The sequence below is a fragment of the Electrona antarctica genome (genome assembly GCF_951216825.1).
Source record: "Electrona antarctica genome assembly, chromosome: 9".
NCBI lineage: Eukaryota > Metazoa > Chordata > Actinopteri > Myctophiformes > Myctophidae > Electrona > Electrona antarctica.
Window position 1 is genome coordinate 14,886,866 of NC_136790.1, and position 25,841 is coordinate 14,912,706.

At 43.6% G+C, this 25,841-nt stretch overlaps 2 protein-coding genes and 1 long non-coding RNA gene across 3 annotated transcripts in view; 2 read left to right on the forward strand and 1 right to left on the reverse strand.

Moving 5' to 3' along the window:
* Positions 1-25,841, forward strand: part of LOC306929507 (dihydropyridine-sensitive L-type skeletal muscle calcium channel subunit alpha-1-like) — an 84,272-nt gene that overhangs the window by 10,102 nt on the left and 48,329 nt on the right. Inside the window, exons 4-16 of the mRNA XM_079510055.1 lie at positions 4,458-4,597; positions 5,325-5,467; positions 6,186-6,338; positions 8,261-8,466; positions 9,558-9,661; positions 10,424-10,569; positions 10,999-11,080; positions 11,685-11,845; positions 13,383-13,608; positions 17,824-17,941; positions 19,649-19,738; positions 20,005-20,125; positions 20,982-21,096. Of these exons, the coding sequence (XP_079366181.1) occupies positions 4,458-4,597; positions 5,325-5,467; positions 6,186-6,338; positions 8,261-8,466; positions 9,558-9,661; positions 10,424-10,569; positions 10,999-11,080; positions 11,685-11,845; positions 13,383-13,608; positions 17,824-17,941; positions 19,649-19,738; positions 20,005-20,125; positions 20,982-21,096 (1,805 nt within the window). The remainder of the gene's footprint in view (positions 1-4,457; positions 4,598-5,324; positions 5,468-6,185; positions 6,339-8,260; positions 8,467-9,557; positions 9,662-10,423; positions 10,570-10,998; positions 11,081-11,684; positions 11,846-13,382; positions 13,609-17,823; positions 17,942-19,648; positions 19,739-20,004; positions 20,126-20,981; positions 21,097-25,841) is intronic.
* Positions 3,346-3,804, forward strand: LOC306929220 (DNA-directed RNA polymerases I, II, and III subunit RPABC3-like; the record flags this gene model as incomplete). Its single annotated transcript, XM_079509661.1, has 1 exon — positions 3,346-3,804. The coding sequence occupies one exon, from the start codon at positions 3,346-3,348 to the stop codon at positions 3,802-3,804; it is 459 nt and encodes a 152-aa protein (XP_079365787.1).
* On the reverse strand, positions 22,657-24,345 carry LOC306929530. Its single transcript, XR_013790800.1, has 2 exons — positions 24,206-24,345; positions 22,657-23,252 (listed from the first exon to the last, which is right to left on the reverse strand). It is a non-coding gene; the product is annotated as an uncharacterized lncRNA (long non-coding RNA).

The following is a 25,841-nucleotide window of genomic DNA, read 5'->3' on the forward strand; positions in this document are numbered from 1 at the left end:
GAAAAGGGGTTTCTACTCTATAGTCATGACTCTCATAACATTGGACCCGACCCAATGTTTGTGAAAGAGTGATAGACAGACGCCAGTGTCCCTCAGCCAAGAACCGGCCCACAACAATCACACACACACACACACACACACACACGCACACGCACACGCACACGCACACACACACACACACACACACACACACAGTGTGTATGGTGTCCTTGAGCTCAGGTGATAGAGGGGAACAGGTGTGTATAGATCTATGACTTATATTTAGAACCCCCCCTGCCCACTTACTGTATGAGCACTGTGTGTATAATAATAATATGTGTGTGTGTGTGTGTGTGTGTGTGTGTGTGTGTGTGTGTGTGTGTGTGTGTGTGTGTGTGTGTGTGTGTGTGTGTGTGTGTGTGTGGTCAGTGGTCTTAGGGGACATGGTCTTAGGGGACATGGTCCCACATGGGTCTCTGTGTCTCGATCCCAGCTGTTCCCATTCCTGGGATGCTTCTGGAAATGGGACAGCACAGGACAGTGTGTGTGTGTGTGTGTGTGTGTGTGTGTGTGTGTGTGTGTGTGTGTGTGTGTGTGTGTGTGTGTGCGTGTGCGTGTGCGTGTGCGTGTGCGTGCGTGTGTGTGTGTGTGGGCTCCTCATAATATGAGTATAATACATTGATGCAGTGGCGTGCACAGATAGACACTAGGGGGTGCTAGAGCACCCCCTGCCCTTTTGGCAATGTGCCCTTTTGAAAAAAAGACCTACAAGCTCGTAGCGCGCCACTCGGTGGCGCGCTATGAGCTTGTAGACCTACGAGCTTGTAGACCTACAAGCTCGTAGCGCGCCACTCGGTGGCGCGCTATGAGCTTGTAGATCTGCTATTTTTCAATAGCTAAAGCATAACATAATGCTAACACCAAAAGGGGTTCCCGCCCCAAAATGGATTAAGGCAACCGGCCGGTTCCACACGCTGCACAAGGTGCCCTTTTTTAACTTGAGCACCTGCCCCTCTAAATGTCTGTGCACGCCACTGCATTGATGTCATTGCATTGTAGTGACTCGAGTGAACAACTGAGCGATGGTTTGCATCCACATAATGACGAGCCATGGCATAGTCTGCCTTTTCGTGCTCGCTTGGTTTGACCCACATATACTTGGTCACAAGGGCATATACTAGGGCATTAAGCAACTAGTCGACTAGTTTACTAGTCGACTAGTAAATCCACTAGTCGACCTTGCTGGTACTAGTCGACTAGTTGATAAGAAAAAAAAAAAAAAAAAAGTTCATTTTCTTTTTTTCTTTTTTTTTTTTACCGATTTTGTAGGCCTCAATATCAGGTAGATTATAGTTATAGTCACCAATGTACACAGTTTTTAAATGTACAAATATTATTTCCAAAAAAAACAACATAAAAGGTGGTTTAACAACTAGTCGACTAGTAAACTAGGCAACTAGTCAACTAGTAAAAATGACTAGAAGTGAATGCCCTAGCATATACTGTATACTGTATGACGTGGGTGGACTGACAATGTAGTCTTTAATTTCATATTTGGTACCCTTGAGTGGGTGATAGAAAAAAATGAGGAGCTAGAGCAATGTGAGCAGTGACCACAGCCATAAAAACCGGCAGGTGGACGTGGTAGCCGGAGAGTGCATATACACTTTATGGCTGATGCCTCTCTTCATGTAAGAATGTACTGTATATTCTACTGTAGCTTGGCTTTCTTAATTTGTTCCGACTTGTTCCAAGTTCAGTAGATAGGACAGGAGGACTCTCTCAGTAGGCTCTACAGTTGGAGGCCATCGATATTGTCCTTTTCTTTTTGCTGAGGTTTGCGTGATCTGCGCAAAAGGACAGTTAACCCATTTTGGGCGGGAACCCCTTTTGGTGTTTTAAACATTATGTTATAATTTAGCTATTGAAAAATAGCAGATCTACAAGCTCATAGCGCGCCACCGAGTGGCGCGCTACGAGCTTGTAGGTCTGCTATTTTTGAAAAATCGTGAAAATATTTATTTCAGAAAACTGGAGGATTTAGAAGGATTTTTTAAAATTTTGAGGTCAGGCCTAAATGTCAAATGATAAGGGACAATATCGGTGGCACCCAACTGTATATGCACAGCAGTCATGTTGGAATGAAATTAGGCCTCTTCCATACTTCCTTCAGGTGTTACCAATGGCACTAATGAAGGCTCTGTTCAATTTAGTGCAGCACAGTGATTTTTAATTTGCTTTATTTAGTTTTCAATTATAGTTTTAGCATGCAGTGAAAACAAGGTAGTTGATGAAACACACACTTGACACTTTCCCCTTTCCTCTGTAGAAAATTGTGAGTGTATTTTCCAATTCTGTGTCATTTAAATAGAAAGCAAGCAAGCCCAGCAGCTCGGAGCGCATTAAGATCTCAAACAACCTAGAATGGGAGAAGGCACTCTGTTTGGTCTTATGTTGTGCCCAAAATACAGAGACTTTAATACAACACCCTGCTCCCAGCGCTGAGCTTCGCACCCTGAATGCATTTGCGTCCTGCATTTTACACCAGTGGTTCCCAAAGTGGGGTCCGGGGACCCCCAGGGGTCCTTGCGGGAGTTCCAGGGGGTACCCAGCTAAATGATAGTTTGGAACCAAATGGACCCGTCTGTAACTCTCAGAGTTACATTAACATTGATTTTACAATATAAATCAGGGGTCCCAGAGATAGAAATTACATTAAATGGGGGTCTGTAGACTAATGCATGTCAAACTGGGGGTCCTTGAAATTAAACGGGTTGAGAACCATTGCTAACTGCCGTCAAAATCTTCTCTAATGGGGGTCCCTGGCATATCTTTTTCAAATGGGGGTCCGCAGGCTCATCAGTGTCAATTTGGGGGTCCTTGACATGAAAAAGTTTGGGAACCACTGTTTTACACCACATGTAAACCATTGGATGATCTATTCTAGCATTCAGAATCCCAAGGACTGGATGTTTTAGGCTTTTTGATAGTTCACTTTTTAAACCTCTTTATACCATACCAGCACTCAATGGAGCGGCGAATACCTCCATATTTGGAAATCAATATGGCGTGAGGCGTCACACTGATATGACATCACCGTTTTTGGGGAGAATAATGAATAAATGGTGGGGCATCATAAAGGGAATATCATATTTTTAACACAAAGTACCAGAAGCTTTATGGGTGTAAAACAGTGGGTGAAGTTGATTTGTGTGTGAGATCAATTATTTTTGTTGGAGTGTGGGTGCAAAGAGAAACCACAGGTTTAAGAACATACACGAACATACATAGACATACGCAAATCATATCCATCTGAATACTGCTACAAATACCCATAAGTGCGACTCATCATAGCCCCGGACAGACATGGCTGGGATATTGTTCGAAGATCTTTTCGACGTGAAGGACATCGACCCCGACGGCAATAAGTTCACCCGTGTGTCCCGCCTGCACTGCGAGAGCGAGTCCTTCAAGATGGACCTGGTGTTGGACGTGAACACGCAGATATACCCCGTGGAGCTCGGCGGCAAGTTCCGCCTGGTCATCGCCAGCACGCTGTACACGGACGGCACGCCCGACGACGGCGAGTACAAGCCCCAACAGGACGAGCGGCGGGCGTCCCGCGCCGACCAGTTCGACTACGTGATGTACGGGAAGGTGTACCGCATCGAGGGGGACGAGACGTCCACGGAGGCGGCCACGCGCCTCGCCGCGTACGTGTCCTACGGCGGCCTGCTCATGAGGCTGCAGGGAGACGCCAACAACCTGCACGGGTTCGAGGTGGACTCCAGGGTTTACCTGTTCATGAAGAAACTCAATTACTAAACCAGGGGTTAGCTAGCTACTACATCTGCAAACGTCCCATGCAAATTGCTAGCCTATAGCCACATAGGCATATAGTTAGCTGCTACTACATCTGCAAACGTCCCATGCAAATTGCTAGCTATAGCCACATATCCGGCTCCGCTTTGCCGAGCTCTGCAACACAGCTGATTCTAATATTTTGATTAGTTTAATTTGAGGAGCGAGGCAGGGACATCATAGTAGTGATATCATCATGGGCGCCAATTTACGATTTTTACCATTGGGTGAAACTAGCATCTGTCTACTCTAAATATCATCTAAATTGCATTTTAACATTTAAGACTGCATGGTCCTCAAGGCTAGGTCTAGTGCTAGGGCCTAAAGTTGAGTCTGAAGTTTGACAGTGAAGTGACAATTTAAGAACTTTTAAATAAGACAAAAAAAGAAAAAAGACCATTACTGCATCAAAAGTAATCAACAAACTACTATAAAAACAAATTAGGAAGAAACTCTGCATGACTTGTCTGTGAGACATCCACGGTGAGATGTCAGCCAGACAGCTCTTCCACCTGAGTGGCACAAGGGACATTGCAAAGCATTTTAACCATCCGATAAATCACTTGTCAAAGGCACCATCTGTGATTAAAGATGTTTCTCATCATGTTGTCTTTCAGGAGAGTCTGGAGTACATTTTCCTCATTATCTTCAGTGTGGAGTGTTTTCTGAAGATAGTGGCGTATGGCTTTCTCTTCCACACTGACGCCTACCTACGCAACTGCTGGAACATTCTAGACTTTGTATGCGTATCGGTCGGGTGAGTGAAGTCGTTGCTTTATTGTTGTTTAAGCACTAGAACTCTTAATTAAGTAAGTGTTCCCCATAGACCATTCTTGTATTGTTCTTGGCTATTTGCCACTGTTGTCCTGCATTTTTACCATGAAGATAATTGTGTAAGTGTTGTTACTGTTGCTGTTTGTTGTTACTGTTGTTGGAGACCGAAGACAAATTTCCACATTGTGGACAATAAATTAAACTAACTAACTAACATTCACATGGTGGTCATCTTGCCATTAAAACCCATTTTGGGCGGGAACCCCTTTTGGTGTTAGCATTATGTTATGCTTTCTACAAGCTCATAGCACGCCACCGAGTGGCGTGCTACGAGCTTGTAGGTCTGCTATTTTTGAAAAATCGAAGAACGACTGACATAGAAACGTAGCTTTTTCAGAAAACTGTCAGGATGTAGAAGACATTTTTAGAATCTGATCTCAGGCCTAAATGGGTTAAGTTAATGGCAGGGTCAGGGTGGCAACCCTCCACTCTATCCACTCCTGAAAAAACAAAAACAAAACAATGTCAAAGATTTTCGTAGTAGCCTCGCGTAACGATACTAATATCACCGAGTGAGGCAATATGCATTGCAAAGGCAGATGAAGACTGGCTACGCGAGGCTATAGGATAGTGGTTAACCACTCCCCTTTTCAATTTTGTTTCCGATCGTGGATCAATAAAGTCTTATTATATCTCCTGTATGTGTTCAGTCTGTTCGGAGTGATCGGAGACGCCATCATCCACATCAGTGAAGTGGAGACGCCGGTGGAATCGTCCGGAGGAGGCTTTGACATGAAGGCCCTGCGAGCCTTCAGAGTGCTGAGACCCCTGCGACTGGTCTCTGGGGTCCCCAGTATGGCCTTTGATCCTTTTTGTCCATTTTAGACATATTGCTCATGCAGACTATACATTCCCGAAATATAATAAGTAATCATGAATAGTAGTCAGCCCAGAGTAAAACCATTTGCATTTTTGCTATTCCTGTTCAGAAAAAAGATGGTTTGGGATTCATGCCAGATTGGCTTAAAGGACCACTTCACCACTTTTCAACTTCTCTTCCTATAATTAGTCCTAACTAATGTTCATGATAAAATACCACCATTTTTTCCTACTCAGTCTGTGTCTCATATAGGAAGGCTGTGGGCAGTTCAGAAACCCGTCCACCAGTGACATCATCGATGGTGAATCCAAACTAATAGAAACGGCAGGCTTTCTTTTCCTGAAAAGTTGCAATGCAAAAGTTCTCACGATAATCTAAATATATTTTAAAACAAATCTTGTTTAAAAAAAAATCTGCCTAATGATGATGTCACTGGTGGACGGGTGTCCGAACTGCCCAAAGCCCTCCTATGAGACACAGACTGAGTAGGGAAAAAATGGTGGTGTTTTATCATGAACATTAGTGATGACCAATTATACGAAGAGATGTTGAAAAGTGGTGAAGTGGTCCTTAGAGGTCCTGGAGTTTATTTTGTTGAATTTGATCTGTATCAGTTCACAGCCAGGAAATATACAAGATGATTGATTCTATGCCGACGATTCATGATGTTGTTGTTGTTGTTCCACTCTAGGCCTGCAGGTGGTGATGAACTCCATCTTGAAGTCCATGCTGCCTCTGTTCCACATCGCCCTGTTGGTCTTCTTCATGGTCACCATCTATTCCATCATGGGCCTCGAGCTGTTCAAGTGCAAGATGCACAAAACCTGCTACCATATAGGGACAAGTATGTACACTACCTAGTATGTACTACCTGACAAGTATGTATACAGCAACAAGTGTGACCAAATTTGACTGACGGACTGCCATTGGATTTATTTTTTTACATTTTTGCTTTGTCATGTCATATGAAAGCAGGGAATCATAGCTTCAAATTGACATATTGGTTTTTCAGTTTGACCCACCAGTTTTGGAGCTGTGGCTTATAGAGAAATGTCTTGCAGAAAACAGCGAGTTGAGAAAACAGGCTTGAAAGGTTCACTTCTGTGGTCTCTAACATTACACCTAGCTGTATACATGTTTAAGCATTTATTTCATATTTACATGTCGATTTCAGCTCTGACATTTATTTCACACATGCTCTATAGTATGTAAGATCTGCTACCATGTAGGAACCAGTATCATACACACTGATGAAGGCTTGAAGTCACGCCACAACGCGTCAGTGTTGTCTATTTGTCCGTGCTGAAAGATGAATTAAATGAAGGACTTCGGAGTGCTGGCTATTCTTTGTCACTGTGAATGTTCGTGAGCCGTGCACCCGGTATAATCTTCATATAGTTAGACTGAGAGCACTCGTTTTTCTCCTCTTTTAAACCAGTATGTACTGTCGGCACTCGGGTGGCGCAGTGGTAGCGTTAGACGCAAGTGTCTGCCCACCACCGCGGAGTCTGGGGGTTCGAATCCATCGTGGTGCATCTGGCTTCGTCAAGCATCTATACAAACACTGTCCCATGTTCTGGGGCGGGAAACCGGGCAGGGAGGGGGATATTTGTCACTGCACATACTCATGTGGGCTGGGGGCGGAGTGTTGGGTATAGGATGGAGGCTCTACGTCCTCCCGGTTGGGGCTTCTCACTGGCAGGTGAGTCAGTAGGATGTTTTTTTTTTTTTTGATTGAATATTTTATTAGGCAACATATAAATGCAAACAGCACAATGTACAGTCAGGCATTTTTTTTGTTCGAAAAAGGATTACACCGAAGAAAGACCTTGCGGCCTTGTTTCCATTCGGGTCCCATCCACTCACACATGACATGAATAATAATTTAACACAGTAACAACAGTTGATATAACAGCATATCAATTTCCTCTAAACATGAAATATACAGTATGCATAGATTGGGGCTGAAGTTAATCGGAAGGGGATTATTAGTATAAAGAGGCTGGGGCGATCACCTCCTCTCTCTTTGACCTGCTGATAGGTGAATTTTTAGGCCTGTCTTGAAGGAAGCCAGAAATTTGTTTGTTTTGAGAGATGGGGGGAGGGCATTCCACACCTGGGTAGCAGTGCTTTGAAAGGTGAATTTGCCCATATTTGTTTTATAAATGGGTGGCACCAGATCGTTGTTCACGCTCCCTCTAGTATTATGGCTGTGGGTATTGCTCACTTTTTTAAAGTAATTAGTCAAGTAAGTGGGTACTGAGGGCATGGAGGGTAAAGTTGCATTTACAATTTTGAATGTCAGGCTCATCTTCAACTGCTTGACTCTGTCTTCCACCCTGAGCCAGCCTATGCTGTCAAAATGCTCCGCATATAGGTGGGTCATGGGCCCTAGGTGAATAAGAAGTCGGATTAGTTTGTTTTGGGAAGTTTGAAGCTTGGTTTTCTGTGCCATTGAGATGTTAGAGAACCAGGACGTACAAGCATAGTAAAAAATGGGCAGTATGAGGGCTCCAGCTAAGGTCGCACTATAGTCTCACAGAAAGCACTATAGCACTATAGCACTATAGTCTCACTATAGTCTCACAGAAAAGTGTTGGGAGGAATCAATTGGCTAAAACTAAATCTAAGAACATTTTCTCAGATTTTAGTTTTAGTTTTGTAAACACAATATAATTATCCAAAATGTTTTTTAGTTTGGTGTGTGCATAGTTGCATACTCGGATGTCTGGCCTAACCGTTGTGGTTTCCCCTATTGGACCTCAGACATCATCGCCACGGTGGAGAATGAAAAGCCGTCTCCGTGTGCCCAGGCGGGGAACGGCCGTCGCTGCACCATCAACGGCACCGAGTGTCGCCTCGGCTGGCCCGGTCCTAACCTCGGCATCACGCACTTCGACAACCTGGGCTTCTCCATGCTCACCGTGTACCAGTGCATCACCACACAGGGCTGGACCGATGTCCTCTACTGGGTAGGTGTTTATAGCAGTCTGCTGGACCGATGTGCTCTACTGGGTAGGTCTTTATAGCAGTCTGCTGGACCGATGTGCTCTACTGGGTAGGTCTTTATAGCAGTCTGCTGGACCGATGTGCTCTACTGGGTAGGTGTTTATAGCAGTCTACTGTGTTTATAGCAGTCTGCTGGACCGATGTCCTCTACTGGGTAGGTGTTTATAGCAGTCTACTGTGTTTATAGCAGTCTGCTGGACCGATGTGCTCTACTGGGTAGGTGTTTATAGCAGTCTGCTGTGTTTATAGCAGTCTGCTGGACCGATGTCCTCTACTGGGTAGGTGTTTATAGCAGTCTACTGTGTTTATTATATATAGCAGTCTGCTGGACCGATGTGCTCTACTGGGTAGGTGTTTATAGCAGTCTGCTGTGTTTATAGCAGTCTGCTGGACCGATGTGCTCTACTGGGTAGGTGTTTATAGCAGTCTACTGTGTTTATTATATATAGCAGTCTGCTGGACCGATGTGCTCTACTGGGTAGGTGTTTATAGCAGTCTACTGTGTTTATTATATATAGCAGTCTGCTGGACCGATGTGCTCTACTGGGTAGGTGTTTATAGCAGTCTACTGTGTTTATTATATATAGCAGTCTGCTGGACCGATGTGCTCTACTGGGTAGGTGTTTATAGCAGTCTACTGTGTTTATTATATATAGCAGTCTGCTGGACCGATGTGCTCTACTGGGTAGGTGTTTATAGCAGTCTGCTGGACCGATGTCCTCTACTGGGTAGGTGTTTATTGGACAGTCTACTGGACCGATGTCCTATACTGGGTACTGTAGGTGTTTATAGCAGTCTAATGTGTTTATTCCAGTCTACTGGGTAGGTGTTTATAGCAGTCTACTGTGTTTATACCGGTCTACTGGGTAGGTGCATGGATCTTATAGTATATAGTATATAGTATAAATATAGTGTGTGTGCGTGTGCGTGTGTGTGCATGCGTGCGTGCGTGCGTGCGTGCGTGCGTGCGTGCGTGCATGCGTGCGTGCGTGTGTGCGTGCGTGCGTGTGCGTGTGTGCGTGCGTGCGTACGTGCGTGCGTGCGTCTGTCTCAGGTGAATGACGCCATAGGAATGGAGTGGCCGTGGATCTTCTTCACTACTCTCATCCTGGTCGGTTCCTTCTTCGTGCTCAACCTGGTCCTGGGTGTGCTCAGCGGGTATGGGAACACATTGATTCATAACACCTGGTCCTGGGTGTGCTCAGCGGGTATGGGAACACATTGATTCATAACACCTGGTCATGGGTATGCTAATGCGGTGGGTATAGAGAGTATTTTGGATCATAAGAAAGTTGTGACGTTGTAGCATGTAGTTAACCTGACTCCGCCAGATGGGGCAGCAGAGAGTACACTGGGTTCCCCCCTCCTGCTCCGATCTGGGAACTCTCAGGCAGACTTGATGCCCGGCCACAAAACGGCCTGGCCAATCAGCAGCAGCTAGAGGCGGGATAGCTGCTACTGATTGGCCAGGCCGTTTTGTACTCTCTGCTGCCCCATCTGGCGGAGTAAGGTTAGCATGTAGTCCCCTTTAGTCTCTTTCTGTGTTGTGTCTAACGTCAGTGAGTTAAATGAGGAGAGAGAGAAGGCTAAAGGCCTATTCATACTCCAGTTTTAGGTGAAGAGGTGGCCACCTTTTCGGTGGTCACCTACCTCTTCACCAAAACGGTGGTTTTGTGTCTAACATCAGTGAGTTCACTATAAGGAGAGAAAGAGCCCTAAGGGCCGATTCATACTCCTATTTTACGCTGTAGTGCCAAAATGATTTCGGCTCGTCAGAAATTTTCAGTAGCACCGAAGAGCCGACTTTAGGACGGTACCCGCCCCCCCGAACCTCAAATGAGCCGAACCGACTTTTATTCGGCTCTAAAATAGGAGTATGAATCGGCCCTTAGTCTCTCTGTGTTGTGTCTATAACATCAGTGAGTTCACCAAGGAGAGAGAGAAGGCTAAGTCTCGTGGAGAGTACCAGGAGCTCAGAGAGACCCAGCAGCTGGATGAGGACCTGAAGGGCTACATGGAGTGGATCACCCAGGCTGAGGTGATGGACAACGACCAGGAGGGACAAGGTGAACCATTCATTATTATAGTTTGATGAGCAGTTTAACAACTTATAAACAGTGGCCTTGTGGTTAGAGTGTCTGCCCTGAAACTGGGAGGTCGGGGTTCGATCCCCGTCCGGGTCATACCAAAGACTGTACAAATGGGACCCAATGCTGCCCTGCTTGGCACTCAGCATCAATATATGATATACAGCATCGGGTATACTTTGGTACCCCCCCCCCCCCCCCCTTCTTCCCTTTCTCTCTGTTCTTGGAAAAATGACACTATGCACAAAAACAAATTTCCCCCACTTTTTTACTTGTAAAACTGTGATGTGACAAAAAAAGCTAATTCTGACCCTCAGGGGATGTTGTCATAATTGTGTGTGCGTGCGTGTGTGGCGTGTGTGGCGTGCGTGCGTGCGTGCGTGCCTGCGTGCCTGCGTGCGTGTGTAGGCCTGCTTCCCTTGGAGGATGGAGGTTCAGAGGAGCTCAGTGTCAGTACGATGTCCACCGTGCAGCTCATCATCTACTACTAGTTAGTATACTTTGTACTTCTACTCCAGTAGCGTCGCAGTTCCGCCCCCTTTCATGGCGGGACTGCGACGCTCTATACTGTACATCTCAGAGGGAAATGTTGTACTTTTTATTTCCGCCACTGCAATTATTTGAAAACTTTAGTTACGAGTTACTTTGTAGATTTAGATTATTATTATTACATGTCCAAAACTGAATCCTGAAACGACTTTTCAACATTCAAATACAAAATTGAGCAAAAATAGCACATTTACAAGATCGAAACAAATAAATAAAATAAAAAAAAAACGTCGCTTCGTGCAGCGTTTTCAAGCTTGTAGATCTGCTACTTTTGGTGATTTTGTGTGACGCTGTAGTATAGGATCAAGTTCGATCATCATGTTACGGAAAAACATGGAAAATGGACATAAAAGGTTTCTGCTACACAAGGTTTCTGCTATACTGGAGCTTTTACCGACATGTATTGTATGTCTTCCTGATGAATTGAGTACAATGAATGGACCACGATGGTAACATGCGTTATCCTCTTAGCATAACTTTTGACTGCACTACATGTACGATACAGTATGTAATTCCTCGATCAAAACTCTGTCCTCTCTGCGCAGTAAAAAGGCTCGTATGTGGAACCGCTTCTGCAGGCGTAAGTGTTGCGTGTACGTCAAGTCCAGCATGTTCTACTGGTGGGTCATCCTGCTGGTGTTCCTCAACACACTGGCCATCTCCACCGAACACCACCAGCAGTCCCAGGGCCTCACCAACTGGCAAGGTAAACTTAAAAAAAAGCTACATTTTTCTTTGTCTTTTAATGTTCTTAGCTTTTAGTGTTTTTCCAATAAAGTTGTTTTTATTTTGTTGTTACCTCTGTAAAGCCCCCCCCATGTAAAGCGTCTTTGGGTACTCAGAAAAGCGTCACCAACTGGCAAGGTAGGCACCGAACACCCACCATCAGTCCCAAAGCCTCACCAACTGGCAAGGTAGGCACCGAACACCCACCATCAGTCCCAAAGCCTTACCAACTGGCAAGGTAGGCACCGAACACCACCATCAGTCCCAAAGCCTTACCAACTGGCAAGGTAGGCACCGAACACCCACCATCAGTCCCAAAGCCTTACCAACTGGCAAGGTAGGCACCGAACACCACCATCAGTCCCAAAGCCTTACCAACTGGCAAGGTAGGCACCGAACACCCACCATCAGTCCTAAAGCCTCACCGACTGGCAAGGTAGGCACCGAACACCCACCATCAGTCCCAAAGCCTCACCAACTGGCAAGGTAGGCACCGAACACCCACCATCAGTCCCAGGGCCTCACCAACCATAGATATATATAAACACTAGATGGCTCAAGGCGGAGTTTCTGACGTCGTTCACCCGGCAGCCATCTTACATCGGGGATACAGTACAGTATGTTCAATGGCAGCTCAAACAGAAACAGTCATAACTCGCTCAAATCTTGACGGATTTACAAACGGGTTGGTTTATTACAAACGTTGTCAACGTGGCTATGATTCAGGACGCTTATCTGCTTAATTTATTTTTTTATATGAACGTCGTATAAAAGCATATAAGTATGCGGACGTCTCTGACGTTTATAACAAACCAACCCGTTTGAAAATCGGTTGAAAATTGAGCAAGTTATGGTCATTTAAGAGTACATGCCCCATAGACCCAATGTTATGTGTCCCGAGGTAAGATGGCCGCCACGTAACGACGTCGCTCTCCATTGGCCAACAACGCGGGTGAGCTATCTAGAGTTTATATATATCTATGTCACCAACTGGCAAGGTAGGCACCGAACACCCACCAGCAGTCCCAGGGCCTCACCAACTGGCAAGGTAGGCACACACTGGCAGGGTAGGACCACACACTCGTAAGTTAGCCACACTAAGCACAAAGAAGTGACAAGGAATCTGATTTTTACAAATGAGACTCTGACTTGTTAAACTTTAAACAAATCAGATTCCAATCTAGATGTGGCACAGATCTGATTCAGGCTGCCAGTCTGAACACACAGATCTATGACTGACAGACCCGATCTGGTCGCTTGCAAATCCATGCAGTGGGAACGGTCGGGCCAAAAGATCAGATTTGAGAAATAAATCAGATTTGACTGGATGTGACTGCGGTCTAAATGGGGCCTATAACTGGCAAGGTCAGAACCCTGTACATTTGTTGTCTATGTGTTCAAAAACAATGTAAATTGCTCAATGTTCATGTACAAATGGAGCCAAATGAATGGACCCTTACGGATCTGTAACTCTTAACTTGTGCGTTTGTCCCCCTCCATCCCACCCTCCCATGCAGACAACACCAACGAGGTGCTGCTCTCCATGTTTGCCATTGAGATGTTCATGAAGATGTACGCGCTGGGCCTGCCCTCCTACTTCATGTCTCTGTTCAACCGCTTCGACTGCTTCGTGGTGACCACCGGCATCCTGGAGCTCATCCTGGTGCACATGGACATCATGTCCGTCATGGGCATCTCCGTGCTGCGCTGCATCCGCCTGCTACGGCTGCTCAAAGTCACCAAGTAAGTGTAGTCTCGCCGTGGCCAGACTGTTGCCTCCGGCAATTTTCAAATGCTCCCGTCATACATGACTGTACAAGTCATGGAGGAACACGGAAGCTCTGATCATGAGTGTATAAGCGATAAAGCGGATGTGACGCCTCCGCCGCGCTTAATTCCGTTTCATCTGTACAGTCGCACACATTTATCCTAATATACTTTTTTTTCTTCTTTTTTTTTGGCTTTCGCCTTTATTTTATATGGAGGGACAGACAGTAGGCTGACAGGAAATGGGGAGGGAGATGGGGGGAAGACATGTGTAACGGGTCCCAAGCCAGGCCGGGTACCACATTTACAAGATTGGATGAATATTGGTCTGAAAAACAGTGTAAATAGTCACAGGAATGAAGACACAGAACTGTTCTCTTTCGCTTCCATTTTTCCTCTCTAATTTATTCACAATACATCAATCAATTATAACAATCAATACAATATTTCCCAAAACTGCAATGTCTCTTTTTTTCAAGTCCTCTGTTAGGTTCAAGGTGAGTATGGAATATGTGTGTGTACAATTATTGTTCTTTTTTCAGGTTGCGTGTGTGTGTTGTCTCTGTGTAGGTGAATGAATGTGTATTTGTCCATAGATGTGTTAAACAGGTGAGTATAGAATGTTGTGGTATAATGGCTGTTGTCCCATAAATGTACATTAGCATATTTCCATTTTCAGCATTTACAATAAAACTCTTTTCATGTTCAATACAAGAAAAAGTGCCCCTCGGGGCACAGGTCTCCACCAAGCCAGGTCAGGTTGTGGCCTCCTGGTGGCGCTATAATAGGCCAATGTGAAAAGGGTGCCATTTCTTCATACGCCTTTGATGGCAATTGGATGATTTGAGGCATTTTGTTCCAAAAATGTGTTTTGCAAAAATCAACCTGTTGGTGGCGCTATAACAGGCCAATGTGAAAAGGGTGGGATATATTCCTCAGCCTAGTAAGAAAATGTGTGAAAGATTTCACGTAAATTGCATGCTGCGTTCATGATTTGAGGCTTTTGTTCAAAACGGCGCAATCTTTGAAAGCCAATTATAGCCAATTAGGATGGAATATGAAATATCGGACATATCCGACTTGAGCACATGACCATAGAGATACTGTGTAACGATTTGTGAGATTTTTGGACAGAATCTGGAGGAGTAATATCAAAAAATGTGTTTTACAAAAGTCGGCCTCCTGGTGGCGCTATAAAAGGCAGATACGGAAAATGCAGGTCAAAGGTTTGTCCTTGGCCTCTAGGGAGTGTGCGTGCAACGTTTCACGCAGATCGGTGCAGTTTTAGGTAAAACATGTGAAAAGCTGCCTCATGGTGGCGCTATAACAGGCCGTTCTGGAAAATGTGGGGCAGAGGTTCATCGTTGGCATCCAGGGAGTGTGTGTGCAAAGTTTGGCAGCGACCGGGTTAACGGTGCCGGAGATTAGCTGGTAACGGACGGACGGAAGGAAGGACGGACACACACACACACACACACACACACGGACTGAGTGCAAAACATACTCTCTCCCCATGCCTTCGGCCTGGTGGAGACAATAACTCTTTGGCTTCATCAATCTCAATAAACCTCAAAGTTATCACATAAATACATCCAAGTGCATCTCTTCAGTACTGATACTGGTTCCATATTAGCTGCCATTATATGGTGCAAGTAATACTGTTAATCACAGCGCAGATAGTTCCATAATGCTACCAAACACAACCATAGTGCAGTATGAATTCACACTCATAGCTTTAAGCTGCTCTTAGTAATCGACTGTTGTCTTTTCAAAACATACTGACATCATATAGATAGGGAATAATAGAAAAGGTTGAGCATATCAAATACACTCCAATCACAATAACCTCACTAAAGGCACTTTTGCAATAAACAGTTATCAATAACAAATCCTCTTAGCACCCAAATAATCCGAAAATGTAAATAGAGTAGAAATATAAAAGTAGTAGAAATGCACATAACTGTTCTGCAGCTATTAATGAATAAAACGAAAGTTAGCTGTTCACAAAGTTCACAAAACCTTCCAACCAATAATACATTTGTCAAGTAATCAGGTAACCAGTATTAATAATGTCGTGGATAAATATGTGACCAGGTCTTGCAAAATGGTCCTCATCTCGCCTATAATGAAAATCTAAAATAAACTAGATTTCTTTTTTTTGTGATTTTCGTTTTTTTCATATTAACACAGTTTGAATGTTGAAGAAGGTTTTCATTCCAACAGATTATTGATTTGGGCAAATTAAATGTATACATTTATAAGTCAAAGTAGGCTTGTTTTGTGAATCTTGTGAATGTTGTGAACATTCAAAGGGGTTTTTCTCAGCTTTGGGTAAAACGGCACAATCATTTTAAAATGGTCATATCTTCTTCAAATATTTTCCAATTTCATTGAATGATACATCATATGAAAGCTTACATTCTGTACTTTAATAATCTGTAAAAAACTGACAAATTACTCTGGTCGAGATGAGGGCCTATTTGCCAGACCCGGTCACATATAAACAAACATTTCTCTGTGTTCAGTACACGAGGCAGACGCCATCTTCACAGTGGTTATGTAACAACCGGGCGACGCCATTATGCAACAGCGTGCTACAACAACAGCGTGCTACAACAACCCTCCAAAAGTTTTTTCCGTCTTTAAACTCACTCTAAAGCACTCAAATTCTTCCTCAAAAGTCTCACAGTACCTCCACATAAGCACTCGAACCTTAAGGGATAAGTTAATATTGTTTTCACGTTGTACTAACCTGAAAAACAGTGTAAATAGTCACAGGAATGAAGGCACAGAACTGTTGTCTTTGCTTCCATTTTTCCTCTAACCTTAAGAAGGAGCGTCAGGAAACAACTTCCGCGACAGAAAGGTTCCGTTCCTCAACCTAGTGAACTACAGCAATAAACTACTGATATCTTTTGGCTTGTGACCATTTGAATAATACAAATAATAAACGTACTAGACAATACTTTTAACCAAAATGCATTCTCATTTCCAAAGAAAATAAAAACGATTTCACACTTTGTGAGAGTATCACACATGCAGTAAAGGCCATCGGGATCAGGAGTCGAACCCGCGGCACACTGCCAGACTGGATTACCAGCCAAGGTGCCTGGACCACTGAGCCATGGCCCAGGCCATTTATCCTAATATAAATGGGTCATGATGACCGAAAGAATAAGGTCGCGAATACAAGCGGCCCAAAATGAGTTTTCTCCGACGGGTGGCTGGCGTCTCCCTTAGAGATAGGGTGAGAAGTTCAGTCACGAGAGAGAGACTCGGAGTAGAGTCGCTGCTTAATTCTTCGCCTGCAAAGGAGCCAGCTTATATTAGGTGGTTCGGGCATCTGGACAGATAGATACTGCACCTCTCTCAGTGACCTGGTGGATATATATGTTATAGATACTGCACCTCTCTCAGTGACCTGGTGGATATATATGTTATAGATACTGCACCTCTCTCAGTGACCTGGTGGATATATATGTTATAGATACTGCACCTCTCTCAGTAACCTGGTGGATATATATGTTATAGATACTGCACCTCTCTCAGTAACCTGGTGGATATATATGTTATAGATACTGCACCTCTCTCAGTAACCTGGTGGATATATATGTTATAGATACTGCACCTCTCTCAGTAACCTGGTGGATATATATGTTATAGATACTGCACCTCTCTCAGTAACCTGGTGGATATATATGTTATAGATACTGGACGTCTCTCAGTAACCGGGTGGATATATATGTTATAGATACTGCACCTCTCTCAGTAACCTGGTGGATATATATGTTATAGATACTGGACGTCTCTCAGTAACCGGGTGGATATATATGTTATAGATACTGCACCTCTCTCAGTAACCTGGTGGATATATATGTTATAGATACTGGACGTCTCTCAGTAACCTGGTGGATATATATGTTATAGATACTGCACCTCTCTCAGTGACCTGGTGGATATATATGTTATAGATACTGCACCTCTCTCAGTAACCTGGTGGATATATATGTTATAGATACTGGACGTCTCTCAGTAACCTGGTGGATATATATGTTATAGATACTGGACGTCTCTCAGTAACCGGGTGGATATATATGTTATAGATACTGCACCTCTCTCAGTAACCTGGTGGATATATATGTTATAGATACTGGACGTCTCTCAGTAACCTGGTGGATATATATGTTATAGATACTGGACGTCTCTCAGTAACCTGGTGGCGTCGTTGCTCAACTCGGTGCGTTCCATCGCCTGCCTGCTGCTGCTGCTCTTCCTGTTCATCGTCATCTTCTCGCTGCTGGGCATGCAGGTGTGATGTGTACTGTATACACCTGCACATATATATAGACATACATGTATAGGCCTACACCTGCACATATATACACATACATGTATAGGCCTACACCTGCACATATATACACATACATGTATAGGCCTACACCTGCACATATATACACATACATGTATAGGCCTACACCTGCACATATATACAAATACATATATAGGCCTACACCTGCACATATATATAGACATACATGTATAGGCCTACACCTGCACATATATACACATACATGTATAGGCCTACACCTGCACATATATACACATACATGTATATATAGGCCTACACCTGCACATATATACACATACATGTATATATAGGCCTACACCTGCACATATATACACATACATGTATATATAGGCCTACATCTGCACATATATACACATACATGTATAGGCCTACACCTGCACATATATACAAATACATATATAGGCCTACACCTGCACATATATACACATACATGTATAGGCCTACACCTGCACATATATACACATACATGTATAGGCCTACACCTGCACATATATACACATACATGTATATATAGGCCTACATCTGCACATATATACACATACATGTATAGGCCTACACCTGCACATACATATAGGCCTACACCTGCACATATATACACATACATGTATATATAGGCCTACATCTGCACATATATACACATACATGTATAGGCCTACACCTGCACATATATACACATACATGTATATATAGGCCTACATCTGCACATATATACACATACATGTATAGGCCTACACCTGCACATATATACACATGCATGTATAGGCCTACACCTGCACATATATACACATACATGTATAGGCCTACACCTGCACATATATACACATACATGTATAGGCCTACACCTGCACATATATACACATACATGTATAGGCCTACACCTGCACATATATACACATGCATGTATAGGTCTACACCTGCACATATATACACATACATGTATAGGCCTACACCTGCACATATATACACATACATGTATAGGCCTACACCTGCACATATACAGAGCATACAGTACATATTAGAATAGATTTTAAAATGATTTTACTCGTTTATAAATCCCTAAATGGTCTTGCACCTTCGTACCTCCGTGACTGCCTACCTAGATATGTCCCTAACCGCCCCCTCAGGTCCTCCACTGCTGGCCTGCTTGAAGTGCCTAAAAAAATGTGCACAAAAAAATATGGTGAGGCAGCTTTTTGCTTCTACGGCCCAACAGCCTGGAATAAATTACCATTCCAGCTCAGACACGCACCCTCTGTAGACATTTTTAAATCTCAACTCAAGACTCACCTCTTCACTCTTGCTTTTAGTTGAGTTTTAATATCTGCGTTCCTACTCTGTCCTGACTGATTTGCTGCATGTTGTGTTTTTATTTATTTTTTCTCTATGTTTTTATACTTTTATTTTGTTCTTTGCCATTGTTCTATCATTTTAACTACTTGACTGTGTTTTATTGTATTCTATTTTTGTGTCCTGCCCTGTGAAGCACTTTGAGCTGCATTTATGTATGAAAGGTGCTATACAAATAAAGTTTATTATTATTATTATTATATACATGTATATGTATACATACGGGCAGACTGCATATACTGTAATATGTGCATGTGTTCATGGTCGTCTGTCTTTCTGCGGGACATGCATGCATTGCAGGTGTTTGGAGGAAAGTTCAACTTCCCCGACAAGCTCAAACCTCGCAGCACATTTGACAGCTTCCCCCAGGCCCTCATCAGTGTCTTCCAGGTACGCTCTCCATGCAAATCGACTGCTCTGGCACTATAGAAATACGTGGAAGACTGTATACTGCCAACTCAAAGGCGTTCTCTGCGGACACCCCTGTACTGATTGGGCATTTTGTCTGAATGTGTGTGCGTGTGTGCCATGTGCCATGTGCGTGCGTGCGTGCGTGCGTGCGTGCGTGCGTGCGTGCGACGCGTGCGTGCGTGCGACGCGTGCGTGCGTGCGTGCGTGCGTGCGTGCGTGCGTGCGTGCGTGCGTGCGTGCGTCAGATCCTGACAGGGGAGGACTGGAACATAGTCATGTATGACGGCATCATGGCTCACGGAGGACCCAGCATGCCTGGCATCCTGGTCAGCATCTACTTCATCATCGCCTTTGTGTGTGGAAACTGTATCCTTCCAACAGCCCACATGTGTTATACTACTATCTGTGCTTTTCATTTGTTTCCATTTTTCATTTTTGTTTCTCTCTCTCTCTCTCTCTCTTTGTATGTTTAGTTTAGTTTTTCTGTCAATATCCAGTGTGTTTAGTTCATATTGTTCGATGTTTTTTTTTTTCTTTTCTTTTTTCAGTTGGCTAATATTAACTACAACGTCGCCCTACTGAATGGTACATGGTGCATTTATGTAGAGCTTTTATCCAAAGCACTTTACATAGATTGTAAATATCTATTTTATAAGTTGTTAAACTTTAATAGTTCAATATACTCAAAGTCAAAGTCGTACGATTTGTCACACACGTGACATTACCGCAGTGAAATTTGTTCTCCGCATTTGACCCATCTCTTGGAGCGGTGAGCCGCAGCCAAGGAGCGGTGAGCTGCAGCCGTGCCACGCTTGGGAATCATTTGATTAATTCAAATGTTTTTTTTTGTGGCTTTCGCCTTTATTTTATATATTTTATGGAGGGACAGACAGTAGGCTGACAGGAAATGGGGAGAGAGATGGGGGGGAGGACATGCAGTAAAGGCCGTCGGGATCGGGAGTCGAACCCGCGGCACACTGCCAGACTGGATTACCAGCCAAGGTGCCTGGACCACTGAGCCATGGCCCAGGCCATCATTTGATTAGTTGATTTGACCCCCCAATCCAACCCATTGATGCTGAGTGCCAAGCAGGGTCTCATTTTTACAGTCTTTGGTATGACCCCGGCCGGGGATCGAACCCCCCGACCTCCCAGTTTCAGGGCGGACACTCTAACCACAAGGCCACTGTTTATAAGTTGTTCAACTTTAACTGTTCATCAGTCATCCTGCTCAATGTGTTCCTTGCCATTGCTGTGGATAACTTGGCCGAGGCAGAGTATCTGACCGCAGCCCAGAAGGAGAAAGCGGAAGAGAAGGAACGCAAGAAGGCACTCAGGTATGATGCCCATTCTGGGCAGGAACAACCCCCTTTTGGTGTTTGAAGCATTATGTTATACTTTAGCTATTGAAAAATAGCAGATCTACAAGCTCATAGCGCGGCACCGAGTGCCGCGCTACGAGCTTTGTAGATCTGCTATTTTTGAAAAACATCTGGAAAATGTGGCGCAAATCTTTCAATGTATATAATTATTCTTTCAGAGCGAACGTTTTTAACTCAACTCTTTGCTTCTGAGGGGTTCCTGGAATAACATATTTTCAGATGGGGGTCGGTGGCCAATTAATTACATATCATTTTTGGGGGTCTTTGACATGAAATATTGAGCACCACTAATATAGAAACATAGGTATTGCAGACGGGGTGCATACTTAGTTTAGACTAGTCATTGGTTAGACATGGGTTAAGGTTAGGTTTAGGTGTACTACCCACGTGGGACATTTTTTTAAATTTCGACATCAGGCCTAAATGGGTTAATACAGTTACTGTATGTCCATAAAGTTGAAGTGCAGGCCCTGAACCCTGTTAACCCTGCTTCCCCACATGTCCTTTGACTCCCTATCTAGGGAGTGATGGAAGTACTCACATGTTTTACTTTATAGTACAAGTAAGACGCGTGAACGTGGGAAGCGAACGCAGCTCGTAAATTGCAATAACAACAATTAGAATAAATTACGTACTTTAAGGTTTTTTTTAAGTTCTAGTTCAAGTGTTTTTTAAGTTATTTTTTTAGTGTGTATGTGTGCGTGCGTGTTTTTTATTTTTGTAAGTTTTCTTTAAGTTTTTTTGTAAGTTTTTATTAAGTTTTTATTGAAAGTTTTTTTTTGTACGTTTTTTTTGTACGTTTTTTATTTTTAAGTTTTTTGAAAGTTTTTTTTTTAAGTTAAGTTTTTTTTAAGTTAAGTTTTTTTTAAGTTAAGTTGTGTGTGTGTGTGTGTGTGTGTGTGTGTGTGTGTGTGTGTGTGTGTGTGTGTGTGTGTGTGTGTGTGTGTGTGTGTGTGTGTGTGTGTGTGTCTTATATACTGTTACTAGTAGAAGTCCCGTATTCAAAAAGGTACAAAAAGTATCGGCATCAAAAATGCAGAATAATGTCCCATTTCTCAAAATGTCAGATTTTGTTTTAAAAAGCCAATCTACAAGCTCACAATGCGTCACATCGTGACGTATTGTGAGCTTGGAGATCTGCTATTTTCAATTGGCCAGAATATTTGCAGTAGGCCTATAGGGCTGAAGTGGTTATGTGTTTTGTAATAATCAAAATCTACAAACTACAGTTTTCATATAATTGTAGTGGCATAAAGTACAATATTTGCCTCTGAGATGGTGGAGTAGAAGTAAAGTATCAGAAATTGGAAATACACCAGTAAAGTAAAAGTACCTCAAAATTGTACTGACAGAGGACTTTGTGAGGTTTTCATTAGCATGTTTGACACACCTATAGCCTAACAAGAAACCCCTTTAAAAAAAAAACCTCAAATATTCAAGTGTTACAGCTTGAACCCACATTTGGTAAATTGTCTCAAGTTTAGTCAACATAGGGAAAGAAGGAGGAGCCAATGATACGTTTAAAAACTTTAATTAGAGCCAATAGACAGAAGCACAGACAGAAGTATTACTGCCCAATGCTCACATCCTGATCAAGTTGCTGTCATATTGCTCAGTCATTGTTCCATCGGTTCTTTCCATTATAGCCCCCTCTATAGACCCCTCCATTTCCTTCAATTATTACCCCTTTTTCATTAGTCCAGAAACATTAGTCAAAATGTCTAAAGGCCTATTCATAGTCTGGATTTTCGGTGGTGAGGTGACCACTGCTCCGGTGGTGAGCTGACCACCGGAGCTGAAATAATGTTGAGCGGTGGTGAGTAAAAACAGAGAGAAGGGCTGGAGCGGTGGCGGTGATTTTCTCTTCACCGCGGCTCGTGAAGTCATGTTGTAGTTCGGTGGTCAACCTGGAAAACCTGGAAAACCTGGAAAACCTGGAAAATTCAGATGCTGTGTCTGTATGAGCCATAAGAAGAAGCTCCTTCTGCCGTCGGTTTGAGTTCCGTTGGGCCCGCCGCCACTCATCATGCCCGTCATGCTGCTGGTCATATTGTTGGTCATGGCGTTGTCGTTCCAACTCATCATGGGGTTGTCAGGCGGGAAACAGAATCCTGTAGACATTGTTGGCACAAGACATTCCGAGTTTTAATACAGCTATATGACTTGAAGCTCATTTCGTCACGGGCGGGAATTACCAAATTAGAGCCATCCAATTTGTGTTTATAGCTCTGACCCAAAGAACCAAGACTGCTGCAGTGAGAATGATTAGCTTCCATTTAAGTGCAAGTATAGGCTATGCACAGCAGCCACATCGGAAAGAAATTAAATCCAATTATACCAGATAAGCAGCACCATGTAACTTTGTTTTAGAGATTAAAATGCAAGTTTGTTCAGTGGTTTTGTCATCGACTTGACCTGATGGTCAAGATTCACTTCATCTCCTGTGCAAGCACGCAGGCTCCATTAGCTCAAGTAAAAATGTCAGTACTTGCACAACCCAGGTTCAAATCTGGGGTAGAAGAGGAAAGTTGGACAGTGCAGCTTTAAGGCTCATTTCTATTTAGTATAGCACAGTGGTTCTCAAACCTTTACATTTCAAGGACCCCCATGGAAAGTACAAATGGAACCAAACATATATTATAGGTCCATTTGAGTTCACCATAAGCCTTGGGGTTATTATTTGGAACCCCCTCAAGGAACCATGAGGGTACTTGGAGTGAGCAAAAACAATATCAGCACCCTGACCAGAATGGAACCAACCTTTAATTAGTATAATTTACTTGGCAAGACCTGTGAAGCAAGCAAGGAAGAGGCCCAATTTAGACTATTAAGATACAGAAACACCAACTCATCCTGGGTCATCATAGACTGGAAATGCTTCAAATGAAATTCTCTGGAGCAGGTGCCATGATAGAATCATAGAATGCCATCATAGAATTAATGCTCCCCCAAACTATCAGGACAGAATTATAACATTTCAGAGTTGAAATGCGTTTCTTCGTATGAATCTGCAACAGACAATTTAATAAATGCACATCATCAACAAAAACCAAAACGCTTTTACCTTGGGCAAAACAAATAGTCAGCACAAGAAGAACAATATTGAACATGCTTCCCATATTGCTGCCACTGAAGTTAGTGCTGAGGAAGAAGTGACTGGCTGGCCCTCTGCTGGTCCCCCAGCTGTTCATGATCAGCATTGAGTGGAAGAGTTGCTTCTTCTTCTTCTTCTAATGGGGTTTATTGGCGGTTGGCAACAAAACTGTGCATTACCGCCACCTACTGGTTTCTTTGTCCATACTCTATACTGGAAAAAAACTACTACTATTTACATTCCACCCAAAGTGATCCCCTTCTCATGCTACATATTCCACTCTACCCAGACCCAGCGGTCTGAGTGGGTGCAAATCCTTCCCTAAGTGTATTGTCAAGATCCTCTCCGCTTATGTCATCAATGTCCAAAAATCTCCTTGCCGCGTCCAACACCATCTTAATCCTTTCGGATTTCCCCTCCATCCCCACCGCACAGTTAATCACCATTGCGATAAACGCCAGGAACTTTCTTTTGTCCATACATATCGTGTTTTGTCCATCTCCGTTTGTTTCCTTCTCCATTGTGTGTTTTGTTGCCCTTTCCTCACTTCCCTCCGAGTCCATTCCCTTCACTACCTGAGCATATGTTCCCTTATTTTCCCTACTCCTCTTTGTTTTGACTTCCTTTATCATTCTAGGACACTCTGGTGCCCCTGCATGATGTTCTCCCTTACAATGAATACACTCTGGCTCCTGTGAGCTACCGCAGGCACCGTTACAGTTTACCTCTCCACATCTCCCACACTTCCTAACTCCTCTGCAGACTGCCGCAGCATGACCATATTCCTGGCAACAAAAACATCTGAGGGGTCCCCTCTCATATGGCCTGATCCTGTATGTGACATACTCGGCATATATCCTTTCAGGGAGGTCTCCAAAAAGGTTACACAAACTGATTGTGTGGGCTCCTTTTTTCCATCTCTGAATCGGTGCATTCTTCTAGCTTTGTCAATTATAACTTGATCTAGAAATGGCTCAAGACTCATTGTCACTGGCACCCCACTTATAACCCCCACACTCTTTGACCTGAGAAACATTCAACAACTACAATGCCACTTCTAGCCACCCTGAAGGATCTAACCTCTCCAATCACCTTTCCAACAAACTTTCCCACACTGTGTTGGTCCCTGAATATCCCATCAACTTGTGTCACCGTCTTTATTCCAAACACATATGTTTCTTCCGGCTTTCCATCACTTGCTGTGCTATTTCCCTTTGTCCTTTTCCTTTTATTTCCATTTCCACTTGTATCCTCATCGATTTGAATCTCGCTCCCATCGGCGTTCTCCGCCATCACGTCCGTCCTTCTCGGACTACTCCAACTCCCCCCGTGGAAGAGTTGCTCACCTGTCTGGCATTATTTGGATGGGAAGTTTTGACTATAGAGACACACGGGGACTACAAATGTCACACCCCCAAATGAGACAGCGTCCCCACTTCTGGTCCGTTGGCACGGATACTGCAGGCCAGCCCATAGAAGTCCATTGAAATTCAACTGTAGTTAGCCTACTTTTAAAATAATATGAAATGAACTGAAGACTATATTGATTTGAATACAAATATGTTTCCAAATGTATGAAGTGTCTTTGTCAACATATATTGTTGTT